The sequence below is a fragment of the Pelodiscus sinensis genome, chromosome 27 (genome assembly GCF_052426305.1).
Source record: "Pelodiscus sinensis isolate ZL-2025 chromosome 27, ASM5242630v1, whole genome shotgun sequence".
In the NCBI taxonomy this organism is placed as follows: Eukaryota; Metazoa; Chordata; order Testudines; family Trionychidae; genus Pelodiscus; species Pelodiscus sinensis.
The window spans coordinates 14139893-14166042 of record NC_143078.1 but is presented as its reverse complement, the minus strand read 5'-3'; the positions used below and the strand labels follow the sequence as shown (position 1 = coordinate 14166042).

The following is a 26150-nucleotide window of genomic DNA, read 5'->3' as shown; positions in this document are numbered from 1 at the left end:
GACCCAAGGTGCAATGCTGTATAATCGCAGAGCAAGGGCGAGTGGCCCATGCTGTGGCCTCCACGGGCTTCCCTGTTGCGTTAAAGCCGCCCAAACCCCTCTCGCGCTCGTGGCAGAGCGCAAGGCATTTCCTGAACAAAAGCCGGGAGCGCAAGGTGACGGAGCGCAGCAAGCAGGCCTGAAGTTATAAACACTTCCACAGTCTGCTGTGAGCCGCACCCTTGCCCAGCAACAGAGACATCTCCCCGGCGGAATTACAAACGGAACGAGGACACAAGTTATCCGAGGAGTAGAGGATGGAACAAGCCAGGAACAGAAAGGAAAGCCCAGCAAACATGGCTAAGGCAGCTCTCTGCTGCCACCTTATGGAAGAGATTTCACAGAGGTCTCGAGCTGCAAAAGGGGTTAAACCAGCCAGAGATCCATGCTCACAAGCTTATTTAATACTGTACTGGCAAATGTTTCTGTAACTTGTAACTGATTGACATACACTGGATAGCTAAGACTGCCGTCTTTATCCTACTCAAAGCCTTCAGTTTTATGCTGAAGATACTCAATATTCAATGCTACCGGGCTTCTAGTGACAGTCATTCTTACCAAGATGAATGATGTGACCTCGCCTTTATTGCCGCAGCTTACGCGTATGCCAAAGCTGGTACACAAACTCTAGAGAAGCTAACTTACTTACTGAGCACCAGCATTTACCAGCAGGTGCTGGGAGGCAAAGCAAATTTAACCAACAGCCCGTTTTAAGCTGAATAAATTCTCAGCTATCCTCACTGTAGACAGTCCTATGAGTACACCAAGACGTAGTTAACCTGCAGGGGCCATTTTGGGGAATGTGGTATATATTTAAAAAAAAAATTAGATATGTTTCGAGAAAGAACCCTGAATGGACAACTCACAGACAGCCTCATTTGCCAACGCTGAGAAAACAAAGGGGGTGCGTCAGTGTCTTTGATTAGTAAGAGAGAGAGGTAAAGGGAAAGTCTGGAAGTGAAATGTAATTTTACCTGCTCTTCGTGCCATTCTGTCCCTTATTCCAGTCCCCTCTGAACTGCTTAGAAAACACTGGAGCTATCGACTTCTCCTGAGCATTCCTCTAGATTCCTGCGGGTGCTAGAAAGCCGTGGAGGTAGCCATTAGGCGAGCCAGCCAGCCCATAGCCTGGGCTTATCAGCCCAAATTCAGTTTCTTCACTGCGGAAAAAAAATGGGTGCCAAATCCAATCCCCACCCTGAACACTCTGGTGCAAATCGATCCAGGGGCTGAACGCCTAGCAGCACATCTGCTTGCTTTTCGTACAGCAAGCCAGGCTCTTAGAGCGACGCCCCAGCCCTCACCTCAACCTTTCCCAAACAGCAGCAGCCCGGTTTCCGATAACGCAAAAGCAATCCTTCCGCGGCCGAACATGGAAAATCAGAGCGCCAAAGAATTCCTACCCCTCCCATGTCATCCCACCGACACTGGCAGCTTTTCTTAAAAAGGGACAATTTTATCTGTAAGAGATTAACTGTAAGAACATAGCAGATAAGAGCTTTCAACAGCAGGTGCTGGGTGATTACTCACTTCGGCACAGAGAGACCCTTTAACTTTTTGCTGTCCTTTGCTTACCCAATGTGTTGCAGGAGGAAAACACCCTTTCCCTTCTACTTCAGGCGGTATGCCCTAAGGACTCTTCAATTAGTATCTCAGGTCCTGACAAACTGCCACAAGACTTAAGGCGACTTAGTCAATTGGAATGCTTTAGATCAGATGTGTTCAAACTGTGGGGCATTCCCGTTTGGGGGTGCCTGTGCCAGCCTCCACCCCATGACTCAGCTCCATGGGCCATCCAGCCTGTGGATTAGCATCAACATCTGCTGTGGCCATGCTGATTTCCACTCCTGGCAGTATCTGCACCCAGCACTGGCTCCGCCCCAGAGGTCATCGGATGTACCTTCCCCTACCCTGAAAACCGAGGGGCTAGAGGCAAAGGGGGCAGGTATTTGAAATGTCTGGGTGTAGGCAATTCAATTTAGGCTGGATTGGCATTCTCCAATAGCACTGGGGAAAAACCCTTCGGGTCTAATCTTCTGGCCACCAGATTCCCATGCTGCTTTGCAGGGGGCTCTAGAAACAGCCTCAAGAGCGAGCAGCCAGACTAGGTTTCCGCACTCCTGCTGGGAGAGTCCTTGCGTTCTGACCCCTGACAAGGCAATCGTGAGGTGCAACCATCTTGCCAAAATCTGCTCCTCCTACGGCACTGACGCAGGAGGCCTGAGTTGAGCAATTAATACATAGGACAGAACTTCGCCATCTACATGCTGCCGCTTTAATTAGCAACCAGATCTCTGGAACCCTTTGGAATTAGAGGACAGGGAAGGTATCTGCCAGAGATGTTTACCTAATGTCAGGCAACTTTCTCTGTCCATTGGAAAAACGCTTGTTTGAGAGACTTGCACTTCTCTTAAGGAGTAGGGTGTAGAGTAGAACAGGAGAGAGCAAAATGCCAGACTCTCCCCAGAAGCTGAAAGACACAGGCCCAGCACTTCTAGACACACACAGCCTGGCCTGCACTAGACGATTGACTGCCAGCTGTGGATTTTTCACATTCTGAACAAAGTAGTAATACTGGGTGTGTCTAAACTACAGGCAGTCCCTGAGTTACGCGGATTCGACTTACGTTGGATCCGCAGTTACGAACGGGGCCCTCTCCCTGGTCTCCAGCAGACCAGGGAGAGGAAGCAAAGCGGCGGAGCACGCGGGCAGCGGACAGCCCAGACGTGCGTCTGGGCTGTCTGCTGCCCGCGTGTTCCGCCGCTTTGCTCCAGACGCCTGTGGTACAGCAGCTGGGGCGCTGCCGGTTGGTCCTGTAGTGCCGCTCCTCGGTGCTACTGGACCAACCCAGCAGCACCCCAGCTGCTCTACCCCAGGCATCCCCAAGTCAGCCACTGCTGCAACTGACCAGTGGCTGACTACAGGAAGCCCCTGCCCCGGGCTTCCTGGAATCAGCCGCTGATCAGTTTCAGCAGCAGCTGACTTGGGGATGCCTGGGGTTCTTAAGTTGAATCTGTATGTAAGTCACAACTGGCATCCAGATTCAGCCGCTGTTGAAACTGATCAGTTTCAGCAGCGGCTGAATCTGGACGCCAGTTCCGACTTACATACAGATTCAACTTAAGAACAAACTTACAGTCCCTGCCTTGTACGTCACCCGGGGACTGCCTGTACATGGCTCCGTCGATGGAGCCACGTAGATTAGGCAGGACGGCAAAGGGAAATGAAGCAGCGATTTAAGTAATTGCCGCTTCATTTAAATCAAAATGGCTCCCGCGCTGTGCCGATCAGCTGATTGTTGGCACAGTCTAGATGGGGATCTGCCGACCCCAAAACCCTTCGTCGTGAAATGAGGCTTACAGGGTCTGCTGATGATGGGTTGTGGGGTCGGCAGATCCCTGTCTAGACTGTGCCAACAATCAGCTGATCGGCACAATGCAACGGCTATTTTGATTTAATGGAAGCGGCGATTATTTAAATCGCCGCTTCATTTCCCTTTGCCGAGTAAACTCATCTACATGGCTCCATCGACTGAGCCATGTAGTTTAGACGTACCCACTGACCCAAGCCCTGGTGTAGATAGTGGTAGGGCAACAGGAAAATTCTTCTGTCAATGTAGCTACTGGTTCAACCTCTCTAGTCTGGCATGAGTTTAGTTAGCCAGATGTCTATTTAGCATGTTACAGTCAACACCCAAATGACAACAAAAGCTAAGTCTTGGGCACTTACAGCTCACTCTATTAACCTCATTTAGCATGGACACTGGGGGTACGTCTAATCTACATGCCTCCGTCGACGGAGGCATATAGTCTAGACACACCCTAATTGACGGGGTGTTTTTTCCTTCCCTCCTCACTCCTCTTCTACTTTTTATTTAAGCTCTATGCCTCTTGCTCCATATGTGTCACCTGAAGACGCGGGTTGTGCCCATGAAAGCTTACGATACCATCTATATATTTTTTGGTTAGTTTCTAAGGTGCTACAGGACCATTTTTGTTTAAGGTTTTTTAGTTACAGACTAACACGGCTACCAGTCCTGGCTCTCTGTGTTCTGTGCTGCTATTTAGCTCTGATTTACCCCTCAATGTCTCAGAGCCCAGCAAGCAGCAGCAGTGTTGGTGATGTTGCTAGGTCATCTCCCATGGTTCGGCAAATTCTCTTGTTCAGCACTGGTCAGGTCCCGAGGGTGCCGGACTAGAGAGGTTCAACCTGTAAGGTATATTTCATGCACTACAACAGTATCTACCGTAATGAGTCCTCCCTCGAATGATCCCTAGAGCCCGTTAATGGTGCACGGTTTCAATCAGCACTCCATTAACACACATTCAGGAACCTGCAGTGCACACCTGGAAGACCTACGTGGACCAATTAACATGCAACACATTAACATGCTTCAGAAGCCACATGGCCATAGCTCACAGTACTGCTCTGTGCAGACAAGGCCTTAGGCACAAGGCACCACTGCTGCTTGTTTCATTATTATGCCATCAGGGTGGTTTGTCAGTGTCCATCAGTTAGAACTGAAAATCAGAAGCCCTACGTGCGAGCTGTTCTGCAGCATTAGCTGGGTCATACCAGGCGGGTTTGCCCGAATAGCTATGCCAGCGAGATGTCTACTATGTACTAGGGACTCCCCCGCCTTTGAAAATCCCTAGGGGAAGCTCATACCTGACAGCACATGGGGAGCCACTCCATACCAGCTCTGCAGCCAGCATCTAGAGGCTGCAGCCCCTTGTGGCTGGAGGTTTAGCAATCCCATCCAAATCAGCCCAGCTGCTCCAGGGAAATGCAGATCCCTGCGATGCTTGTTCTGGGACCGGACACCTCACAGCCAGATCAGACAAACCTGACTGCCAAGCGCTCCCACAAAGCCACGCCCACTTCCAAGGGACGGCAGTAACTGGACTTGGGCTGCATTCAGACCGGTGGGGGTTGAGGAAAACACGCCCCCACACACACACCGGTCCCGCTCGTGACGCTCAATGCAAAGGAAGGCTGTGAGGAGCCGTGGGCAATGCAGGGCAGGGGCGGACATGCTTCCTTGGGGAAGTGAGAAAGTGCTATGACAGTAGCAGCTGGGGCCTCTCAGCAGCATGAGGATCTTTCACTGGAAGCAAGGATCATCCTAGCACCTCAGAAAATCCATCGGAGCAGCAGAAAGCCTGGCAAGAAAGCGAGGGGAGCCCTTCGCACCCCAGGAGGGGCAAGGAGTTAGCTTTACACATGGAGGGGAAGGACATGGCAGTTAGATTTTTAGATGCTGCTTCCAGAAGCCTTTCAGAGCATTTCATTTACACAACCTTGCCTAAACTGGACACAGGTTTGACAAGAGGGAACGAGCCCAGAGCAGCACAGAAAGGGGCATCCTGCCAGCTAGCAGGATCTGCAGGAGAATGCTGCAGCAGGGTTCAGAGGACACAGCATACCGCTGTGTATTATATACCAGCAGCGGTGTCATCCATTTATTGGCATGGGAGGGGGCAGCAGCTAATGGGGGAGCATGTGACCTCCGCACGTGACTCCTCTCCACCCCCCGCAATGATCCACCCCCATACCGGGGGGATAGAAGGGAAGGGGAACCGGACGTCTACCTGATGCATGGATGACTTTGGAACCGCAGCAGTGAAAGGAGCAGAAGATGGGGCATCTGGGCAGCCCCACTCTTACAGCTCCTCTGGTGCAGCTCCCCCGCCCCAGCCCTTCCACACAGCTGCATATTTCTGGGGGTCAGAGTGCTGCCCTGCCAGGGAACAGGGCTGGGGGCAGGACAGCTGTGCGGAAGGAGCTGCTGGAACGGGGCTGCGGTTCCCAGGAGAGCCATGTAGTTCAGGGCTCACCTAGGAACTGCAGTGGGGGGAAGGAGAAGAACACGGCTCCGGTAGCCCTCCAGCTCTCCTTCCGTGCTTAGCTACAGAGATGGTCTGGGGCGGTACAGCTGCACTGGTCTTTCCAGCCCACCACATGGACTATAAAGACCTTGCTGGTACGACAGACCCGACTGCCCTACTTGCACTGCTGCATACAAGTATTTAAAAATCAGCTCTTCCAGCAGCTGGATACGGTGCATTCCCACTCCACAGGGAAGCCCGCGTGGATTTTCAAGCCTTAAAGAAATGCTGCAGGAGGTGTGACGTTAAGGGATTCAGCATTCACCAATGGCAATGTTTTGACAACCAGAATGCAGTGGCAAAGACTTGGCAAGAGATGGCAGAAGCAGCCAGCACTCAAGACAGAGAGGTGTGTCGCCTGCCACGGAGCAAGAGTATCCTAGACCACTTCTCTAGTCATTCCTCCGAAACCTGAAGTGTTTCACTTGAATCTGCTGGCTTCAGACAGACTAGCGTCGTACATGAGCGGCATCCCAATGGTCTAATATTAGCTGGTGGGCTTGTTTGTGTGTTATGGTTGCTAGGAGGGGCGTGGCGCTTTGGAAACACTGTACAGAGCAGAAGGCTACTTTGACAGCTGCTCCTGGGAACTGAAATCCATACAGCACTTCCCTCTCAACTATCTGCTGTTAGCCATTATCAAGCTCATTTCTTTGCCAACCTGTGCTTTTCCACTGCGGCCACCCCCTCCGGCTTCAGCCCATCCCCAGCTCTGAGCTGAAAGCCAGCAAGTAGTTGCTGTTCCAGTCGCTCGGCTGTTGCAAGCCTCCCTATTAACAAACAGGGCAGCTTGAACCCACAGGTACAGAGCAGGAACGGAAACGCTGCGTTGGAATATGCGAGTGGGGGTGAGGCAAGGATTTGGGGCTCCTCTTTATAGGCAAGAGTTAAATGGCTCCCTAACAAAATTCAAGGCACTGAAAAGGACCCTCCATTGTGTGTGAATGGTTCTAACCTGGCCTATAATCCCAATCCCTCTGAAACATCTTCTCTGCTCAACCTGCACCATGACACTATTAAATCCGCACTGGTCATTTTACCAGCCTCGACCAGCTCTCAACAGAATAGCCGCGGCAACTGCAACATGACAAAGACTGCGTAGCTGCAAGTGACGATGGCTAAATTTCCAGTTGGATAATTTGCTTAACTTGGTCTAGTCAATTAGTGTCCACCTCCCAGCTGAGGGCAAGGGCTTTAGTTGATTCACTGGACCAGTTTGTCCACTGAGTCAGATTTTGCAAACTGCAAGTTCTCTCTCATTTCTCCCCTCTCCTCTGCCCTATAAAGACAAGCTTTAGCCCTTATTCTAGCAAAGAAACATCTGCAACCTGATGGGATATGGTCCTCATGGCCTACAGTATCGGAAAGAGGGCCAGTTTCCTTTTCTGAAACTCTGAAGCCTAGTGAAAACATCTGACCTTAAGAAACCCTCTGAGCTAGCTGATAAAGTAGTCACTGTTTTATCACAATACCTCTTCTAAGGCCAGAAACTCACTATAAACACTTTGCTGGCATAACAGCTACTATATATTTGAGAAACTTTGTGCATCCATCTGTGTCCCTGTCCGCCCATGAGTCTGATTGTTCAAGAACTCCTCCTAAACCAGGGGTGGGCAAAAGGGTCTCTGTAGGCCTGATCCGGCCTGCCAAGCAGGTTGATCCGGGCACTTAGAAGTGCTACATCCGTGGTCACCAACCAGTCGATCGTGATCAACTGGTCAATCACGAGTCCTCCACCAGTCGATTGTGAGGCGTTTGGGCTCCCCCCATCCTCCATTTTCCCCCCCACCTCTGTGAAACCCCACTACCTACCTCCAGCGTATTGCTGGCTTCCCGCAGGGTGGATGGAAGTCCTGCCTGAAGCTTTGCGCCACTTCCAGGGGTTCCGGAAGTGCGCTGGCTGCTCCCCTCCCACAGCTCTGTGGCATGCTGGGCGCGCTGCGGGAGGGGGTGTTGGCCCCGGAGGAGTGCAGCAGCTTCTCTGCCGCAGGAGGGGTGAGTCGAATGCAGGGCTTTCCCTGCACTGTGGGAGCAGGGTTTGGCCCCGGGGCAGGCACGTGCGGGGGGTTGGCTGCACTGCGGGAGGCACGCACTGGCTTCCCTCTGTGTATATGGGGGGAGAATCTTGGGAGGAGGCGGGTCATTGCCCCCGTTCCCTCTCCCCACTCCCGTTTCCACTCCCCAACCTCAGAAACCTGTCCCCACTGGCACGCTATCCCCTGCCCTCCCGGCACCCTGTTCTCTCCCCCATCTCCAGAAACCTGTCCCGCCGGCACCCTGTCCCCTGCCGAAGCACCCATTAGCACCCTTCCCCAGTACTATGTCCCCTGCTCCCACCAGCACAGTTGAGGACACATTACTGAAGCTGGGGGGGGGGGGGGGGAGAGCGAAGGGGAGTTGGAGGGTTTTTTTGCATCTCACTTGTGGCCCCAACTGACTTTTCTGTGGGTCAGTGACCCCTGACTCAAAACAGGTTCCCTGCCCTTCTCAGAAAAAGACAATGCAGAAACTGTGTGTTTGACACAGTATTTTATTTGAAAATGAAGCCTGGCCAACAAACCCCCAGCTGGAGCCAAGCCCCCATCTGGCCACAGCATCATGACACTCCTACACTCCCCTTTCCCCCAGACCCTCGATCTGAGCCTGTCATACACTGGAACCCCCTGCCTTGAGCCCCCTCACATACTCCAACCTAAATTCCTGAACCCTCACATCCAGAAGCCTGTGGCTTACTTAGTACTCTAACCCTACATCTGACCCCCTCCCCAAACCAGCATCCCCTTATCCACCTCCTCCCTTATCATACCTTAAGCATCCAGATTTCCTCCCAGAGCTTGCACCTCTCACCCCTTCCCACACCCAAATCCCTCATTCCCACCCCGGAGCCTACACGTCCTGCCTCAACCCAGCGAGGGTATGGCTAGACTGCAGGAGTTTTTCAGGATTCCGGGTATAGCCCAGAAAAACTCTTCTGCATCCAGGGATGCATTTGTTCTTCCACTTTTTAGTGGAAGAGCAAACATGATCCTTCAGTCACCCCAATATTCCTCTTCCCACGAGGAATAAGGGGGCTTCCAAAAGATGGGGTTTTTCTGACATTTGGTTCAGTCTAGACAGGCCAAATGTTGGAAAAACCTCTTCCTACAGAAGAATTGGGGAAAAAAGGCAGCAGTATAAGGGTTGGGGATGGCAGGTGATAGAGAGGAGGAGAATAGAGAGGGCGGGGCTTCAAGGAAGGGGCAGGGCGGTAGATCTTGGCGTGTTCTGTCATTTAAAAAGTGATCTTGGATGTAAAAAGGTTGGAGACCACTGAGCTACATGCTCCTGGCAGGATGGGAGGAGGCTTTGCACGCTCACCCGCCCCCAAGACCTGGTTGGCCTGGTGGCAGAACAGGGAGCACAGGAAGTCTCCTCCCACCGCCAGGGCCACGGGTGCCTGGGAGGAACTTCTGGGGGGGGGAGGACAAAGACAAAGACACTCCCCCACCCCCAGACTAATCGTGGTCTGTGGGTGGGAAAGCATCCTGGCCCCTGCCCCTACCACTTGAGGCCCCACCACTTCAAAAATTTCTCAAGTGGTCTCTGGCAAAAAATTATTGCCCACCCTGTCCTGAATGGTAAGAGCTAGGACCACCAAATTTGGTAGGAAGCTTCCTCTTATCATACCTTAAGCAAGGTCAGGGGTTGGTTGTGCCAGGATAATGGGATGTGCCTGGAATGAGTGTGTTTCTCAGACAGAAAGGGAGGGGTGTGATAGCAGGGACACATACCACAGAATGACAACAGGGGTGCAGAAAGCACCCCAACCAAGAGAAGCTGGCAAGCAGCCTGCGTGGCCCTCAGCCGCTCTCAGGGCCCACCCCCCTAGGAAGTCAACACACCACCCAACCCCCTGCCCTAAGCCCCTCTTCACTCCCCAACTCTGACTCCTTCACCCCCGCACACTCCCAGCCTCTTGCTCTGAGCTGCCTTCATTCCCAAGCCTCTGCCCTGACTCCTGCCCCTCCCACACCCCCAGTCCTCTGCCCTGAAGGACCCAAGCAACATCGTGGTGCGTGTGCGCGCACGTATATGTAGATTAAGCTTTGCAAGTCAAGCAAAATGGGTCTGAATTTTAAGTCAACACAAAAGACGCGAAAGCAACTTAGAGCCAGCACATCAGGAAGGAAAACGTTGACGGAGGTGTCCCTCCTGACTCAGGTGTCAAAACAATAAGTTTGGGGAAATATAAGGATACACAAATAAAGCCCTTTTGCTGTTCATTTACTGAGGAGATTACTTGAAAGGTGCATATTCATGAAACCTTGGATCATGGGTTTGACTGAAAACTATCAGCTGTGTCAGAGACTGAATCCTTGGGAGAAAAATCCACACAAATCTTACTAATAGTTACCTTTCGTCTTCTGTAAGTGCAGCCCTAGGATGGGGTTTTGTTTCATACGGGTAACCGTTCTACTTCCAATATTCTTACTATTCATTTGAATCTTTGAATCTCTGTCCCTGGATAATAAAAACGCAAATGAGTTGATGCTAACTGCGTCTCAGCGTTATGGTATTAAAGTCAAACAAGCTGAGGTCCCTTTGGGGACAACAAATGTGGCAATTTCTGTGAGTGTCCAGTGATGAGCTGAACGCTGCACTTTTAGTGACCTACAAGGTAGACCCCAGAGAGGAGCCCCTGGGTGGGTAGCAGACCAATATGATCAGGAAGTTCACCACAGCTAAGCATAGCCAAGTCAGTCTCTCTCGCTCTGTGGCAAGTAACTAGGGAACTAAATCCTGGGTGGCACAAGGAACCAACACACTGGCAGGATTTACAGTTTGCTGGTTTGCTAGAGATCTTACATCCAAGCACCAGTAAATTAGACTTATTTGAATTTGGAAAATGGCAATAGAGCAACAAGCAGGCTGCGCAGAGTGCACGCTAAGCCCGCCAAAAAGCAGCACTGTGTGCAAATTGCTCTGTTTCCTGCAGGAAAAAAAAAAGACTACGTGAGAACCCTTCTCCTAGACGACGACATGAACCATGAAGACCAGTCAAGTTCTCCGAGTGCATACGAGGAGCCAGGAACTGCAGAGCTGGGCAAAAAACCCACTTCCCAGCCTACAACTAAATGCAGACTGGATACAGCTGGAGAGGGGAAAAAAATAATCGCATCTGGAAGCCTTTCAGTTCCAACGCAGGTGAGAAAGAAGCGATATCAGCATGAGATCAGTATTTGGAAGCTAAAGGAGGAGGGTCGTTCCTGCAATGGAGGACACGCCCACTGGCCAAAATCATCCAGACAAGACAGTCTCTGCATGCAGGGCGCAGTTTGACTACTGAATAATAGCTCCCCACTTCTGAAAGAATACGGGAGCTGCCTGAGATTCCAGAAAACAAGAGATTCCCAGGCTGCTCTCCAACTCCTAGAGAGAGAGCATTACTTATTAAGTGAGATGGCCATCAAAGAGACTCAGAAAAGCACTGAATTTTAAAAAGCTGCGTTGCCAAGGTTTCCAATTCCCCCCAAGCATAGAGGTGAAGAGTCAGAAATCCCCCAAAGCATAACAAGAGGAGTCTGAGCATGTACGTCTAGAATATGTGATTAAATGGAAAAAAGGGAAACTGGTTAGAGAATTATGACCAGTTAGCTGAACTCTTTGCATTCATTCCTGACCACATACACTCAGATCAGAGCAACCAGCTGGGATAGACTCTTGGGCACCATGCAATAGGCAGATTCCTATGTCCAGGCCAGGCAGTCCAGGGAGAGAAAACCATGGAGGGAAGAACCAAAGCCGGGGGTGGAGGAAAATCCCAGGCACCCACAATCCCCATTGCATGATCACAGTTATAGGTCTTTATATAGGAAGAGAGTTCAAGGGAGCATTATTCATGTGGCTCCACCAACCACATGGAGACTGCCCTAACCTGGGGAATCCCAACATCAGCCCAAGCAACTGCAACTACCTTAGATTTGAGCCTGAAGGGTGCTGGTAAAATCTGTACTGTCCACCTCATTGGGAAGCCAACGAAAAGCTAACGGTGCCAGGGTGAATGGCAGAGCATGCCAAGCTTGGAGAGACCAACAGCCAGATTACTTGGGGCAGAAGAGACCTGGTATGGGAAACATGCTATCTGAGAAATACACAAAACTCCTTCCACAGGGAAAGTTGAAACAACTACTGGCCTGATAGCTAAAGTACAGTTAGAAAAATCTTGCCTGAAACGGGCTACTCCAGCCTTATGTCTTGCCAATCCGAAAACAATTCCACACCAGCAAAGCAACCTGACTAGTGACCGTGCCAGAAGTGAGCTTCACCATCCCATTTCCTCCTCCTCGCCCATGCAGGACTGGATCGTGGAGACTGTAACCACACGAGCTATGCACTTTGTGGCATGAACATGCCTTGGACGAGAGTTCAACGAAGAGAAGTGTCCAACCCCCACCACTGCAACAGGCATTAGCGTTTGCCTTGGCAGACGCTAAAATCTTGGAATCTCCCACCCCCACCCAGCTCATTTTCACCTGCAATTCAGTGAGGACTTAATCCAGATCTTCAAAGGCGGAAAGGCAAAAGAACAATGCTATCCACTCTTATCGCCACACCCCGCAGAGGAAGTGCATCACCACTCGGATCACTAACCTCCTTCGCTCCCGGGCTTCTCCAGTTGAGTCCGTTCCAGTAGTCGACATGGCATTGGCAGATGTAACACCGTTGGCAGTGCTGAGTACAGTGCGATTGGTGATTACACCTAATGGAGTGCTAGCAGAGAGGTTCTCTGTATTTTTCTCAACAGTAGAGTCCGTTTGTTGCTTGTATGGGGCTCTGAAACATACAAGATATAATGGGATACAAAGCGAGTGAACCTGATTGACTTAGAGACCCAATGTTTTCAAGGACACATTGTATGCAAGGAACAAGTTTTCCCAATTTTCTGAATACAATGGCATGGAGGAATGGCATCAGAACAGCATTTTAAGGCTATCTAGAAGAATGTGCAGCAGGAAGAAATATTCCAGGCATCACTCCCGATTGTTATAGAAGTGACTGGAAATTATCAGGGGGATTTAACTGGTCAATAAGCAAGACGAGGGATGAGCTCAACGCTCCCGCAACTCAAAAATAAAACCTCAGTTGCCCCAGAAATCACACATTCTGCAAAGAAAAGCTAGCTAGAGAAATAAGGGTACCACGTTAATCACAAGTCAGGAAGCAACAAGGCTAAAATTGTGTATGCAACCTGAACATTGTGCATTGTTAAAACAGTCTGCCCGTAGTGTCTACACTTCAGGGGTGGGCAATAATTTTTAATGGGAAGGGGCACTCAAAAATTTTGGAAAGGGGCTAAGGGCCACACTCTTCTAGGATATGAATGGAGGTGGTGCGGAGTCTTGGATGGAGTTTGGGTGCAGAAGGGGGTTTGGGGTAAGAGATTGGGGTACAGGAGAGTGGGGTCTAGGAGGGAGTTTGGGTGAAGGAGGCAGTTATGACCTTGGGCAGGGAACTGGGGTGCAGGGTTTTGGAACATGACCTAGGGCAGGAGGGGGTTGTGACCTTGGGCAGGGAACTACGGTGCAGGGGTTTGGTTTGTGACCTAGGGGAGGGGACTGGGGTTTAGGAGTTTGAGTTGTGACCTAGGGTAGGAGGGGATTGTGATCTGGGGCAGGGGACTGGGGTTCCAGATCTGGGAGGGGGTAGGGGTGTAGGAGGGGTGCTGAGGGTTGGGGTATGTTGAGTGGGGAGGGGGAAGGATTGGGGAAGACGGGGTGCCAGAGGCAGGCACAGGCCAGGAGACTTACCAGCCAGCAGCCCAACTAACCTGCCTGATTGCAGAGCTAAATGCTTGCAGAACTTAAAAAGTTTCTCAGCCTGCCTGCTTGCACGGCAATGTGATTGTGTGACTAACTGAGCCAGAGAGGAGGGGGCATGGTGCTTCATGTGCTGCCTGTTATTCAAACAGGAAGCTCCCATTGGCTAGTTTCTGGCCAGAAGCCAGCCAATGGGATTGTGCTGGGGTTAGGAGTTGCACATGAAGCCTTCCCCCCTCTCCTCTGAGCTCACAGTTTTTAAAGACAAACAGCCCTGCAGCTGCTTTTCTGAGCGGTGTGTGGGACAAGCAGGGAAGCCTGGGGGCTCCCTGCTGCATCCACAGGCCAGAGCCAGTGACTTGGAGGGCTGGATCCAGCCTGTGGGCCACATTTTGCCCAGGCCTGCTATACTTTCATATTCTCTCTCAACTGAAATGAGTCATCAAGAGCTCATTATATAACACGACTGATTTCCAACCAGTTTTAGAATTCAGAACCTCCAGCCCCCGAACTCTGTGTCAGTTAAGGATATTAAGCATTCTACTGTGTTCTCTGAATGAGCCCCGTGCCCTTACCTGGTATACTGGCGGATGGATGCAGTAGTGTTCGCACTAACAGATGTAGGACAGGAAGAGGCAGGTTGCCACTGGGTGCCCAATGAGGTAGATGAATCAATGGTAGTGGGTGAGGTAGCAGATGTATTACGATTGGCTGAAATGTAGGGACTGTCAAGGTCACGACTTCTACCAAATGAAGCGCTGTAAAATACCACAAGATCACGCCCTTCAGTTCAGCACATGGTTAACCAGCTGCTGAGCATCGCCGGCCCTTCAAGGAATATTTTACTTCTCAGCAAAATGAACGCAAGAGACCCTAGAACATGAAGAGGTCAGCGATGACACTCCGGGCATCTATAAGTGATGGAATGACGGCCCTGCTGTGTAAGTCCAGGGAAGAGGACAGGGAAGTTCAGAGAACAGGAAAACGTAAGGAAAATCTTGATCCCACAGCACCACTTGCACCCAGAGTGTTCTTAAGCACTGGAGAAAGGTGGAGACAACAACAGAGGATCAAATCCCTTAACCCAAGGAATGGCTATAAACATACGCAGCGGCTGCCTGAAATTGCCTGCGGTAAGTCCCTGTTTCTTGATTATAAGTTTGGTAAATTTAAGAGTTTGGGCTCAAATTTTCCATGCAGGGTATCTGGCTATTTTTGGAACTTTTTGGAATGGTTCAACCACGTACAAGAATGAGGCTAGGGAATTACATTTTGCCATGATTAAACATTCTTACCACTATTTCACTTCAGAAGCCCTAGCACCAACATGCTTTGAAGCTGGCACTTGCAATGTGACAAAGTGGATTGTGTCAGTGATGTTCCTTTTGCTGTTGAAGAAAACCCACCCAAATTTGGCTGAGTTAACAAGCTTGCCCATGATCCAGAGACATGGCACTTGCAGCTAAAATCTCTGTAGATTCCATCCTCACTGAGCCCCTCCGGACTCTGGTTTTTCTGAACTTCACATGTATCTTCTCCAAAAAACAGTGTTGTGTGCGCTCCATTCCAGGACCGTACAGCTGCTAAACTCTACTGAGCATGTATAAAAATAAGATTTTTCCACAGACTTCTAACTTGGCCAAACTTGGATAGATTTCCTCAGAAACAGCAAGAGGCATATCCCCAAAGATCAGAGTCCATTCTGCAAAGCACAAGGATGCTGAAACTTTTTATAAAGTTTTTCTAATATTGACAAAACACTTGCTGTAGTCTCACTCGAAAACAGCTGAAAGTTTTTTAAAAAAGTCATCTAGAAGGCAGATACCTCATATGCAAAATTGCTGCTCAAATGCTAAACTTTAACCAAAGTTATAAGCAACTGAAAACAGGGTCTTTATTACAAAGGAAAGCGTTAGTCAACTTTACACAGAAGACGCTGTTGGCTTTCCCTGTGATAAACTGGACCCTTCTCCTTCATTTTGTGCAAGATGTCAAACAATTCGTGATGAAACCTGAAACTGACATAGTAGTCCGTGTACAATTGAAAAAACTATGTTCACTTGTGGAATAGAAGTCCAGATACTGGCAAGGAAAATGATTAACAGACTGAGATGATCAGGACTGTACAGATCCATTCCTTCTCTAAAGTAATGAATGGTATAAACAGATACCGGGCACTTCTATTAACCTTCAATATAAGAAGAAGAGGACATTCAATTAAACTGATCAAACACTTCTCAGAAGCAGTTAATTTGTGGAATTCATTGCAATAAAATATCAGGTAGCAGACTTGGCAGAATTAGACATTTCCATGCACAATGAATGCTGTTTGCACTGTTTTAGCCATGTTGGTCCCAAGGTAGTAGCAAGATCAGATGGGTGAGGGGAACATCTTTTACTGGATCAACTGTTGGTGGTGAAACAGACAAACTACACAGATTTCCTCATCAGGTCCGAGAAGGGTACTCAGTGTCACAGCTAACTACAAAGTGGAACAAATTGTTCAGCATAGGTAGTTAAATTACAAGATCCCTCCATATCTGAGTTCAGAAACCTCGACCTCAAAAGGAAACCCTGCACCACACCTTCAAAACTCTGGGAGCCTGACCAAACACTAAAATCATCATCATAATAAAGATGCTGGATTTATCAAATGCTTATCTTTTGCCAATAGAAGCAGGTCTAATAAAACATACTGCGTCGTCCACCTTTGTCTTATGCATCATGAAAGCATTTTCTGTTCTATTACATGGGGCCATAACCCATTCCATATTTTTGAGACTCTCCTAAGTATGAGTGTCTCAGAGGAAAAAGAAGTTGCTCGTATGAGCAGGTTACTTCATTTCAGGGTATCTGGCATCTGCCTCTGAAGTTTCAACTTGCTGTCAAAGGATGCTTGATCTGTTTGATTTGCTATGTCAATTCCTACATGTTTTCGCATCAGCAGTTGATCTGAACTGGACTTTTGAAGGTCAGTTTGCACTCCAAAGATGGAAGTCTTATGGCTGGTTGTCAGCAAAGCTCACAGAGAATTGTTTGATCACTGCTGTGCGCACCCAGGACGGATTTTTTCAGGGCGACAGTGCAGTGAGAGAATGACATTTTCAGCATCACTGAGAAACACTCAGTCATTTGCCAAGTGTAAAGAAAATCTTCTGCAGTGATACTAGAAACAACTGTCTGCTCCTCACTAGCAGGAAAGACATTTTCAGCTCCGATGCAGAGGACAGCTGGTGTCCACCATGGGTCCATTTGTAAACAGAGGAGCATTTACACAGTTTAAATTAACCTGTTTGAGAATAATTAAAGCAACAAGTGTATGGGAGATTCAGAGATTAAGAAGAAAAACCTGAAGTCTCAACACGGAGCAGTCCTCTATTCCTCCTTATACCATACTGAAAAATTATGGAGATTTTCCCCTTAACTACATTAAAGTCCATTTGAAAGGCCCACCCTAAGATGCAGGGAATTTATTTTACAATCAAATAGAGACTTTTTGGTACCAGGAAATTAAGCTTCTAGTGACAAAATTCTACCTTATGTGAAAATCAAATCAGGTTCCCTTCCTCATGCTATATGCTGGTGTATGAAACTAGAGTCTCTTATGACCTATAGGTTTTTAAACACTTCATACAAGATCTATAAGTAGTTAGCATTTGTGTCTCCACACTTCACAATGGAAGGATGTTTAAGATTACTGTACAAACGGATCACAAGTTTTTACATGGTGCCCAAGATGATTGCTTTGGTTTTTGTAACCCCATCACGCTGCACATTACTCTTATCATGGGAAGGTATTCCCCATTCATAGGAAAAATGTGACTTCATGTAAATTCAAAAGTAGAGAGGGCTGGCTAAAGCTTCAGCTAGTGCAGGGTTTCCCAACCTATGGGTCCGGACCCAAATATGGGTTGCCATTAGATTTCGAAAGGGTTGCCAGGTGTCTCCCCAGGTGGCTCTTAAGGAGCCATTCACAGATTTTTTCAATTGCCTTGGGTCACCAAGTCTTCCTGAATTGTCAAAATGGGTCCCATCCGGAAGAGGTTGAGAACCACTGAGCTAGTGCCTCAGAATTCAATCATGGCACCATAGGATAGATTGGGTAAATATTAAATTGGATACATTTGGGATTAGCTGAGGCACAAAGCAAGCAAGTTTTAAAATCCCAGCAGAACTGAGGTTGTTTAATAATGTTACTGACCTGAACCATTTCAGCTAAGGTGACAGCATCTATTATTATGTCCAAGACAATCTGGCTGCAGAGATTGACAGTCAGACAGGTGGAAAGTGAAAGCCTGCAACCACTTGCCACCTGTCTGACTGTCAAGTGAGACAAGCTCATGCCACTGGCTTGTGGCATCCAATCCCAGGATAAATGTGAAGTCACTGAAATGGAACACTGGCTCATAAGAAATGTCTCCTGTTTTGAAAATCACCTCTTTTGTATGAGTAACTCCATTCGCTCAGCAGCTATATAGGAAAAGGCTGAGCTTTGCCATCACCCCCTAAATACTAGAACACAAGAAACACGGGAACAGTCACAACAAATCTTCCTCATCCTATATATTCAGACTTACTTTACATTAAAGGACAAATGATTCACTCTGAGGATCTAGCAGTTGGCAAAAAAGACTCATCTAAAAATTAAACTATCTTGCACTAATGAGCAGTGGTGGTTTTATATTCTGAAGTTTTAAGCAACACACTTGTGAAATGCCAGGCCCACAAACAAGGCAAGTTCAGGGGTGAAATGGCCTCCCGTAGCAAGTTTTCACCCTCTCCCAAGTGACCCATGAGACAACTCTAGAGCGTAGCATTTGTCCTAACGGACCGGTCCAAGTGCAGCCAATGCCAGCTATATCACAGGAACCTGAACCTTTCCCTTTCAAAATAATGGACAGACAAGTTGGGAAAGCAGTTTTTCTTCCCAACTCGTCTCCCCATCCCCCCAGCAGAATGACTCCTGCCCAAAAGCTATTTTTCTACTGCCAGAAGAAACAGACTATGGTTGGTTGATTCTGAACACCATTCACAAGTGTGGCAATTAATGCACATAATGCTGGAGCACCAACATGCCTCTTGTCCACGCTGCTTCTCAAGTTCAAGGCCAGCAGCAGAAGAGAGATAAGGAATGCACCAGGCTATTTTTGGATAGTTATCCAAAGTTGGGCAGAAACATGCACCACCATTAGAAACGGCCTCCCAACACTTACAGTTTAGTACCCCAACAACTGCACCTTACAATCCCATTACTGCACCCTCAGCCCAAGAAGAGTTTTGTTTAGTGATCTAACCCAACTAGACAGATAGAATTGGTGAAAAAGGTGCATCTGAAATAGGCTAATACGATATTTAGAGTAGAGCCCAACTTTATAGTCAGCGAGAACACAAGTCTCAGAAGACGGTGTACAACGAAAAGGCTAAGTGAACCTCGCTTTCCCATACCCAGCAGCAAACAATGAGGACACCGAGGCCAGCCACACTAATGCAGCACTAAGACAGACAGCAGCCAGTCAGAAGCCTGGATGGCTTGTTAAGAACTGAAGTTGCTTACTGAGCCAAACGGATTTAAACGTGTTCCAGCCTGTACCTTTTCAGGTAGGTAGATACGTAGGTGGAAGGTGCACCAGTCTGGGGGGCTTCGTTTCCCTTTGGTTCATCCCGCCACGGCTGTCGAGTGTAGGAGCCACTCCTCACCAGGTTAACAGCAGATTCTCTGTGGAAGCAGGAGAGAGGCCCAGGGCAGTTTAGAAAGACTCTGGAGCCAAGCAGTTTGGGTTTAATCACACTGCCAAGCATGAAGATAAGCGCGGGAGTCTCGACATCCAAGGGAAAGAGCAAAGAGCCTTGGACAGTCAGGCAATAACACAAGCTCTTTTTCCAGTTCTGGTCCCGATTCCCCACAGGGATAATGGGATTGTTTCCCTTAAGAGTTAGCTCTGAGCTCAAGTCCCTCACTCCCATGGTGGTAGCATCTTGTGCGTCCCTCTTGCCAATTACAGGAATCAGAATCTATTTGTAGAATGAGCTAACATGCTTCAGAACTTCAATGTTTGAAAGAGTCACTGGATTTCAAGCTATTCACACCGTTTTACTTCAAGCCCCAACCGGATTCCATGAAGCACTGATCTGGCTTGTGTTAAAATAATAGTACTGGGAAAATTGTGTTGCACCACACAATGCCACTACCATCGGCTAATATAGCCTGATCCTTCTCCATCTTAGATGCCGCAGCAATCAGCTGGGCATGCTCAAACACACACAGCTGTACCAGTCATCCCGCCTACAATTTCAAACCAACTGTCTGCTAAGGTCCAAAAAATGGTGGCAATTTGAGACTGACGCTAGAACACGACAGGCAGGATGTAACAAGAACAGCTGTGAAATTGTTTCTCAGAGCTTATTTGGTGCAGCTGCTCCACAATTCTAGTTCCCGCTGGCTGCAGAAATCCATCCAACCTCAAATTTTACTTCCTTTAGAGGACACTGCCAGGAACCCACTGGAGGCAGCATTTCTTCAAACTATCACTTTAGGAGACAGATGCTACACTGTTAAAATGGAAGCAGTAGCAGGTATGGGAATCCTAACAAGAACTGAGGCCCACTGTGGTAGGTGCTGTACAGATTCACAGCAGTCTCTCTCAAATAACTTTAGAAAACCTACGCAGTACAGTGATAGAAATGTAGCCGTGTTCGTCTGGTGTAGCTGAATCAAAAGACAGGACTATGTAGCACTTTAAAGACTAACAAGATGGTTTATCTGAGGAAGTGGGTCTGGCCCACGAAAGCTCATCACCTAATAAGCCATCTTATTAGTCTTTAAAGTGCTACATAGTCCTGTTTTACCCAGTACAGGTTCAACTTCTCAAATCTGAGACTCTCCAGTCTGGCAACATCGGGACCGGTCAGGCCCTCAGGCTGTTGGATCAGGGAGGTCCAACATGCATTGCGATGGAGAGATGTGTGGGGCCTGGGTCGCTGCCTCCTGTAGCTTTCCTTGGCTTCAAATGGCTAACTGCACCCGATGGGAGCCACAAGGCTCCATGGCTGCAGAGCCAGTAAGTAAACAAACCGGAATGGCCTGTTAGCAGCTCTCAGAGCAGGCCCATGTCCCACTTTGAGTAGCACTGGTTTAGGGAGCGGATACTATTATCTATGGAGGGAAGGGCCCACACTAAAGTAACATTTCATAAAGTGTTGTCAGAATTCGAGACAAGGGCCTGGGGGTGATGAGTGAAAAGTATGAAACACGGAGCACAGAAAAGGCATTTCCAATGGTGGAATTCCAAGAGACTCTTCACCAGAATAAAATCTGAGCCTTAGACTCAAAGTCCCACCTGTTTTCCTTTTCTTCTATGTCACCCGTACTGCTTAGTCTTCTTGGGGCTATTGGGGCAAAGTAGTTTTTGCTGTCTTTATCCTGAAGGAAAAGAACAAAAGTATGTCAAGCTTGTGGAAGTTATGCATTCAACGCATCTGAATTACAGCACTTCTTATCTTGCTACTAGAAGTGAGAGTCCGTTTTTAAATTTTTCCAAAATTGCCAGTTTTCAAGACATTTGCCCTAAGTTAAAAATTGTCCTGGAGGAGTCAGCCTGGAATTACTTCAAGAAATACCCCCAAAAGCTCTGTTTTCTACACCAGGAAGAACTAGTGGGTAAAATCAAATGGGATGGAAAAGAGGACGTGAGGAAGTTACAGTACAATAAGCAGACATCGCTCAAATTTACCATATGTCCTTTAGAGGGTTAGCATCCACCTTTAGCATGCTAGTTGCCAGAGAACTAATTGAGAGCAGCTTCCAGATTAAGATTGTGTGTATATGGGAGGCACATTGAGGAAGACTTTAAATCCAGATCAGCAAAATACGTACTTTGAACACAGCTCATTGGCTGGATTAGACATTGCCTTCTAAAGTATGCGGGATGGCAAATTAGTTGGAGATTGCTAGGTAGGCTCTTACTCCTTTGTAGGTAAGACCAATGCTTTGGCTGAATACCAATAATAGTGCATGAATTACCACCACGCAAAGTAAGGTGGTGCACTTTTCAAACTAGGAGGAAAGTATAAACTGTAATAAAGGATCTGAACACACATATCAATGGCACAAGAGAGCTGCAAGAAGAATCAAAGGGGTATTAAATTATGAGGTTTATGAACTAGCGGTTAGTGGAAGGAAAGGAACCATACAGAAGGGCAAGCACCTCTCAGATGGGAGGCACTATAAAGTGTTTGCAGAGAAACCAAACCTTTTCTTTGTTGTCTAATAATGCAGAAATCCGGGGACTTGATGAAGAGCGGTAGATGGAAGAACCCCTTTCTCTCAATGCTTCACGGGAAGCAGCTTCGCTTAGCATATTGTGGCTGCCCGTTTTCCGGAGACCTAGCCTCCAAGAGGAGGGAGATTCATCCTTTTGCTCCTCTGATTTGTTGAGCAAACTGGAGAACTGTGGTGGGAAAAGGGAACAGTGGGTAGGAAGCTAGGGCACTAGTATACAATTTAACTTCCCAGAGTTTTGCCAAGTAGGTTCCATTTTAAAGCATGAGATTCAACCAGGTCTGTGGCGATCATTGACACATGCACACACAATTCTAACAAGGCTATAGAGGGGGAATATAATGCGATATAAAAGATTGTATCAGCATTGTGGTTAAGGGTTCAGGACTCAAGAATGGCAGAGGCACACGTGACTTATGCAGCTCATCTCACACGAGTGCAAATAAATGTTTCACATCAATCACCATACTACCATGTATTCTGTACAGATTGCTGCCAAACCCTTGTGTGTATCCATTTCATTATGGACTTCGGCTATACAATCACACACTACCTCTCAAATATACAAAACTGTTTCATTACTTTGTTTCAGCCACAATTATGAGGCGGGTATCAACATATTGCTCTAAGCATGCCAGAGAGATCTAAGCAAATACTAATACAAGGCTGCAGCTACCGTACAGCATCCGCTTCAGTCTACTCATTTGCAAGGTCATAGGAGAGAGGTGTACCTGTGTGGTGCACACTTTTAGCACTGTTACAGTGCACGTTTACAATGGGATGCAGTTAGTTTGCACACAAGAACTTTATTCTGGCATTTTGAGATTTGGATATTTAATTCTACAAACCTAGTATTGTTAATGAGAAAAACTTAAACAACGAATTGTCTAGCAGCACTTAAAGACTAACAAAACAGGTAGATGGTGTGGGTACAACCCACTCATTCAGATGAGTGAGTATTAAAAGTCCAGTTCCAAAGTAATAGTAGGGGATGGGCTAGGGAACAGAAGAAAGGGGAAAGTAAGTCAATTAGAGTGTTCATGCTACAAATGAAGCTGATTAGAGAAGGTGCAAATTGTTCTTAAGTTCCCATTGTTTAAAAAAAACAAAACACAATGGGCACTTAAGAACAATTTGCACCTTCTCTATCAGCTTCATGTAGCATGAACACTAATTGACCCCCCCCCCCCTTTTCCCTTACATTCCCAGGCCCATCCCTTACTACAGTAAAACCTGTGTTATCCTGCATGCTTGGGAATTAGGGCGTTCCAGTTATCTAAAAATTCTGGTTATCTGAGGGTCCCATCAACCTAGGAAAAACCAATGGACAATAACAGTAAAACAAGTTTTTAATACTGGTAGTTTTGTAGTGAGGCAGTTGATTTTACATTTCTATTTTGAGTTAAAGAGGATTGTATTTCTGAAATAAAAAATTGTTGAGCCAATCATGGTAAACCAAGCCAGGCCAGTGTGTCTGAAGATGTGACAGTATTGTGGCTGGGGGCAATGCTGGTTAAAGTTTTCTGATTAACAGAGTGGCATTATGCAGGTACACAAGGCCATATGGCTTGGCAGGAAAAGAGACCCTGACTGTGATTTGAGGTCTATGGCTGTGTGTACACTGGCATGAATTTCCAGAACTGCTTAAAATGGAATACTATTCCGTTTTCAGTTTTTCCGGAAAAGGAGCGTCTACATTGACAGGCTGCTTTTCCGGAAAAGCCCTTTTTCCGGAAAAGCGTCTGTGGCCAATGTAGACACGCTTTTCTGGAAAAGAGCCCTGATCGCCATTTTCGCGATCGGGGCTTTTTTCCGGAAAAGACTACTGGGCTGTCTACACTGGCCCTTTTCCGGAACAGTGTTCCGGAATAAGGACTTATGCCCGAGCGGGAGCAGAATAGTTTTTCCGGAATAGCGGCTGATTTTGTACAGTAGAGTGTCGTTGCTTTTCTGGAAATTCAAGGGCCAGTGTAGACAGCTCGCAGCTTATTCCGGAAAAGCGGCTGATTTTCCGGAATAAGTGGCCCAGTGTAGACACAGCCTATGAATGACTTATGAGGCTGTTCATGTCCTGAAATGAGTTCATGGGGCACTGCTGAAGTCGGGTTTTTTCGGTTGCTTCTACAAAGTCTACGGTTTTTGTAGGACTCAAAGTAGACTCTTCTCTGCCAGCAAGGCTATCTTTGTTCCACCTTCTGCTTCCAGAGATTCCCACGGATGTCAATCTCCTGATTGGATCTGTCCATTAGAAGCCATTCATTTGGGTAGGGGGCACTGGTATTGCTGTTTTGATTCTTCTGGGCCACCACCACTGATGACCTTGATGTAGGTCTTGTTGCCAGCCCAAACAGTATTCTGAACTGGTAGTGCTCTGATCCTGCCAGAAATCTGACAAGCCTTCTGTGGGACAGATCAATTTCCACGTGAAAGAAGAACCGCAAGCCACATGTCCTTCTCCAGAGAGAATGGCATTGATAATTCCCCATGTGTACAGACTCAGGATTTGTAAATAAAAATACTCACCAATCAAAAAAGTCACAAAAATGTGTCTCCATCCTCTTTTTTGGAGACAAACATGGGGAGCAAAACTTTTTTCCTTGGTGCTGAGGTGGCCTTTGCTCTACAGACTTTCTACCTCCTAGCAAAAGACTTCCTTGTGAGGGTGGTCCCTGATGAGGTAGTCACCAAAAGTTTTAGAGGCAGTTGGAGAGGACATCAATAACTGTAGATGGTTCTCGAACATCCGGTCAAAAGCAACCTCTAATTAGTTGGACAGGGTTGAGTGTCAACCTAGGGCTTTGCACTTTTGGACATTTGCCTAGCAGTTTGTAAGGGTACTGGTGGCAGAACAGCTCATGGAGAGGTCTTGGCTCTCACACCTGGTTGTGGGGATTCCTGTTTCATGCTGGATGTAAATGCCTGGGAAATGAACATCATTCTGGAGCCCCAATGAGCACAGTGACTCCTCCACCTTTTCGTTAAAGAAGTTCGATTCAAAGGGCAAGTCTTCAGGGAATTCCAGAATGCCATTGAGGAACCGCAAAGAATGACGCCACAATTCATGCCTCAACCATCACCATAGCTCTAGATGCGGTCCTGGAAGTGTCCATTGCAAACTGAAAGGAACTCTTAGCTATTTGTTTGCTTTCACAAGTGAGCAGGGGCGGATACAGGGCAGGGCGAACGGGGCGGCCGCCCCGGGCCCCGCGCTTCAGAAAGCCCCACGGCAAAGGGGGGGCCCCGCGGAATTATGCTGCCCAGGGCCCCGCAAAACGGTCATCTGCCCCTGCAAGTGAGGGTAGGAATTGGACCCATCTACTGACTGAGTGCCAGTGAACACCAAGAACGTGTGATCATTTGTAAAACCATGCTTCACTAACAGGACCTGGTAGGTAGCGATTCTAAACTGGAGGTTAGTGGATGAAAATACTTTTCTCCCTAGATGGTCAAGGTGTTTAGCGCCATTGTCTGCAGGGCTTTGGAGTGGTGGTGATAGCCTGCTCAGAAAAGAGCAGGAGACATCTCTTAAATCCCATGACTCTAAGCATGGTCCTTCTTCCAGGAGGAGGCCCCAAGGAAGCGGGCAGAGGGGGACTAAATTTTAAACAAGACTGAACACATTAGGACCTATACAGTACTATAATATTTACAGATACGAAACCAGCACAAAGGGAGCTCTGGACACAGGACTCGGACTCAGACTCTGCAAGAGTAAGAAGGAACAGGAGAGGGGGTTGGTCTGCACTTCTCTATATACCACAGCTACGAAGCACAAAGCGCTTCAGGGCCCACACATGGACCAACAGACACTGCATGCAAATGCTGCAGTTTCAGGCGTGTATGGAATATGCATAGGGACCAGCATGTGTGGCTCCTGCTAGCTACAGAGATTTAGCATCAGAAGAGGTTTAGGTCTGATCTTAGTAGCAACAGCAGTTCACTTCGGGGAGAGGGGTTTCACCTGTACCTCACTGTTGTAAGCATCAGACTGTACAGTTCCCTCGAGTCTGGGGCAGGTTATGGAAGCTGGATGGCTCTTTAGATTCTGTGCATCAACACCAATTGCACTGTTGTCACATTCCTGTTTCTGCCCTTTGTGGCAATTTTACCAGTAGCTTCCTTAAGGGCAGTTTTCAATGAAGCTCTTTG

General features: G+C 47.9%; 1 protein-coding gene across 6 annotated transcripts in view; it reads right to left on the bottom strand.

Moving 5' to 3' along the window:
* PPP1R12B (protein phosphatase 1 regulatory subunit 12B) overlaps window positions 1-26150 on the bottom strand; it is a 151681-nt gene that overhangs the window by 76558 nt on the left and 48973 nt on the right. For 3 of the 6 annotated variants that reach the window (XM_075910194.2, XM_075910199.2, XM_075910195.2), the window contains exons 10-14: window positions 21973-22170; window positions 21061-21143; window positions 19314-19439; window positions 14299-14481; window positions 12558-12740 (exon numbers count right to left, since the gene is read on the bottom strand). In XM_075910194.2, the coding sequence (XP_075766309.2) occupies window positions 12558-12740; window positions 14299-14481; window positions 19314-19439; window positions 21061-21143; window positions 21973-22170 (773 nt within the window). The remainder of the gene's footprint in view (window positions 1-12557; window positions 12741-14298; window positions 14482-19313; window positions 19440-21060; window positions 21144-21972; window positions 22171-26150) is intronic. The other 3 variants (XM_075910196.2, XM_075910197.2, XM_075910200.2) reach the window with 2 other exon arrangements.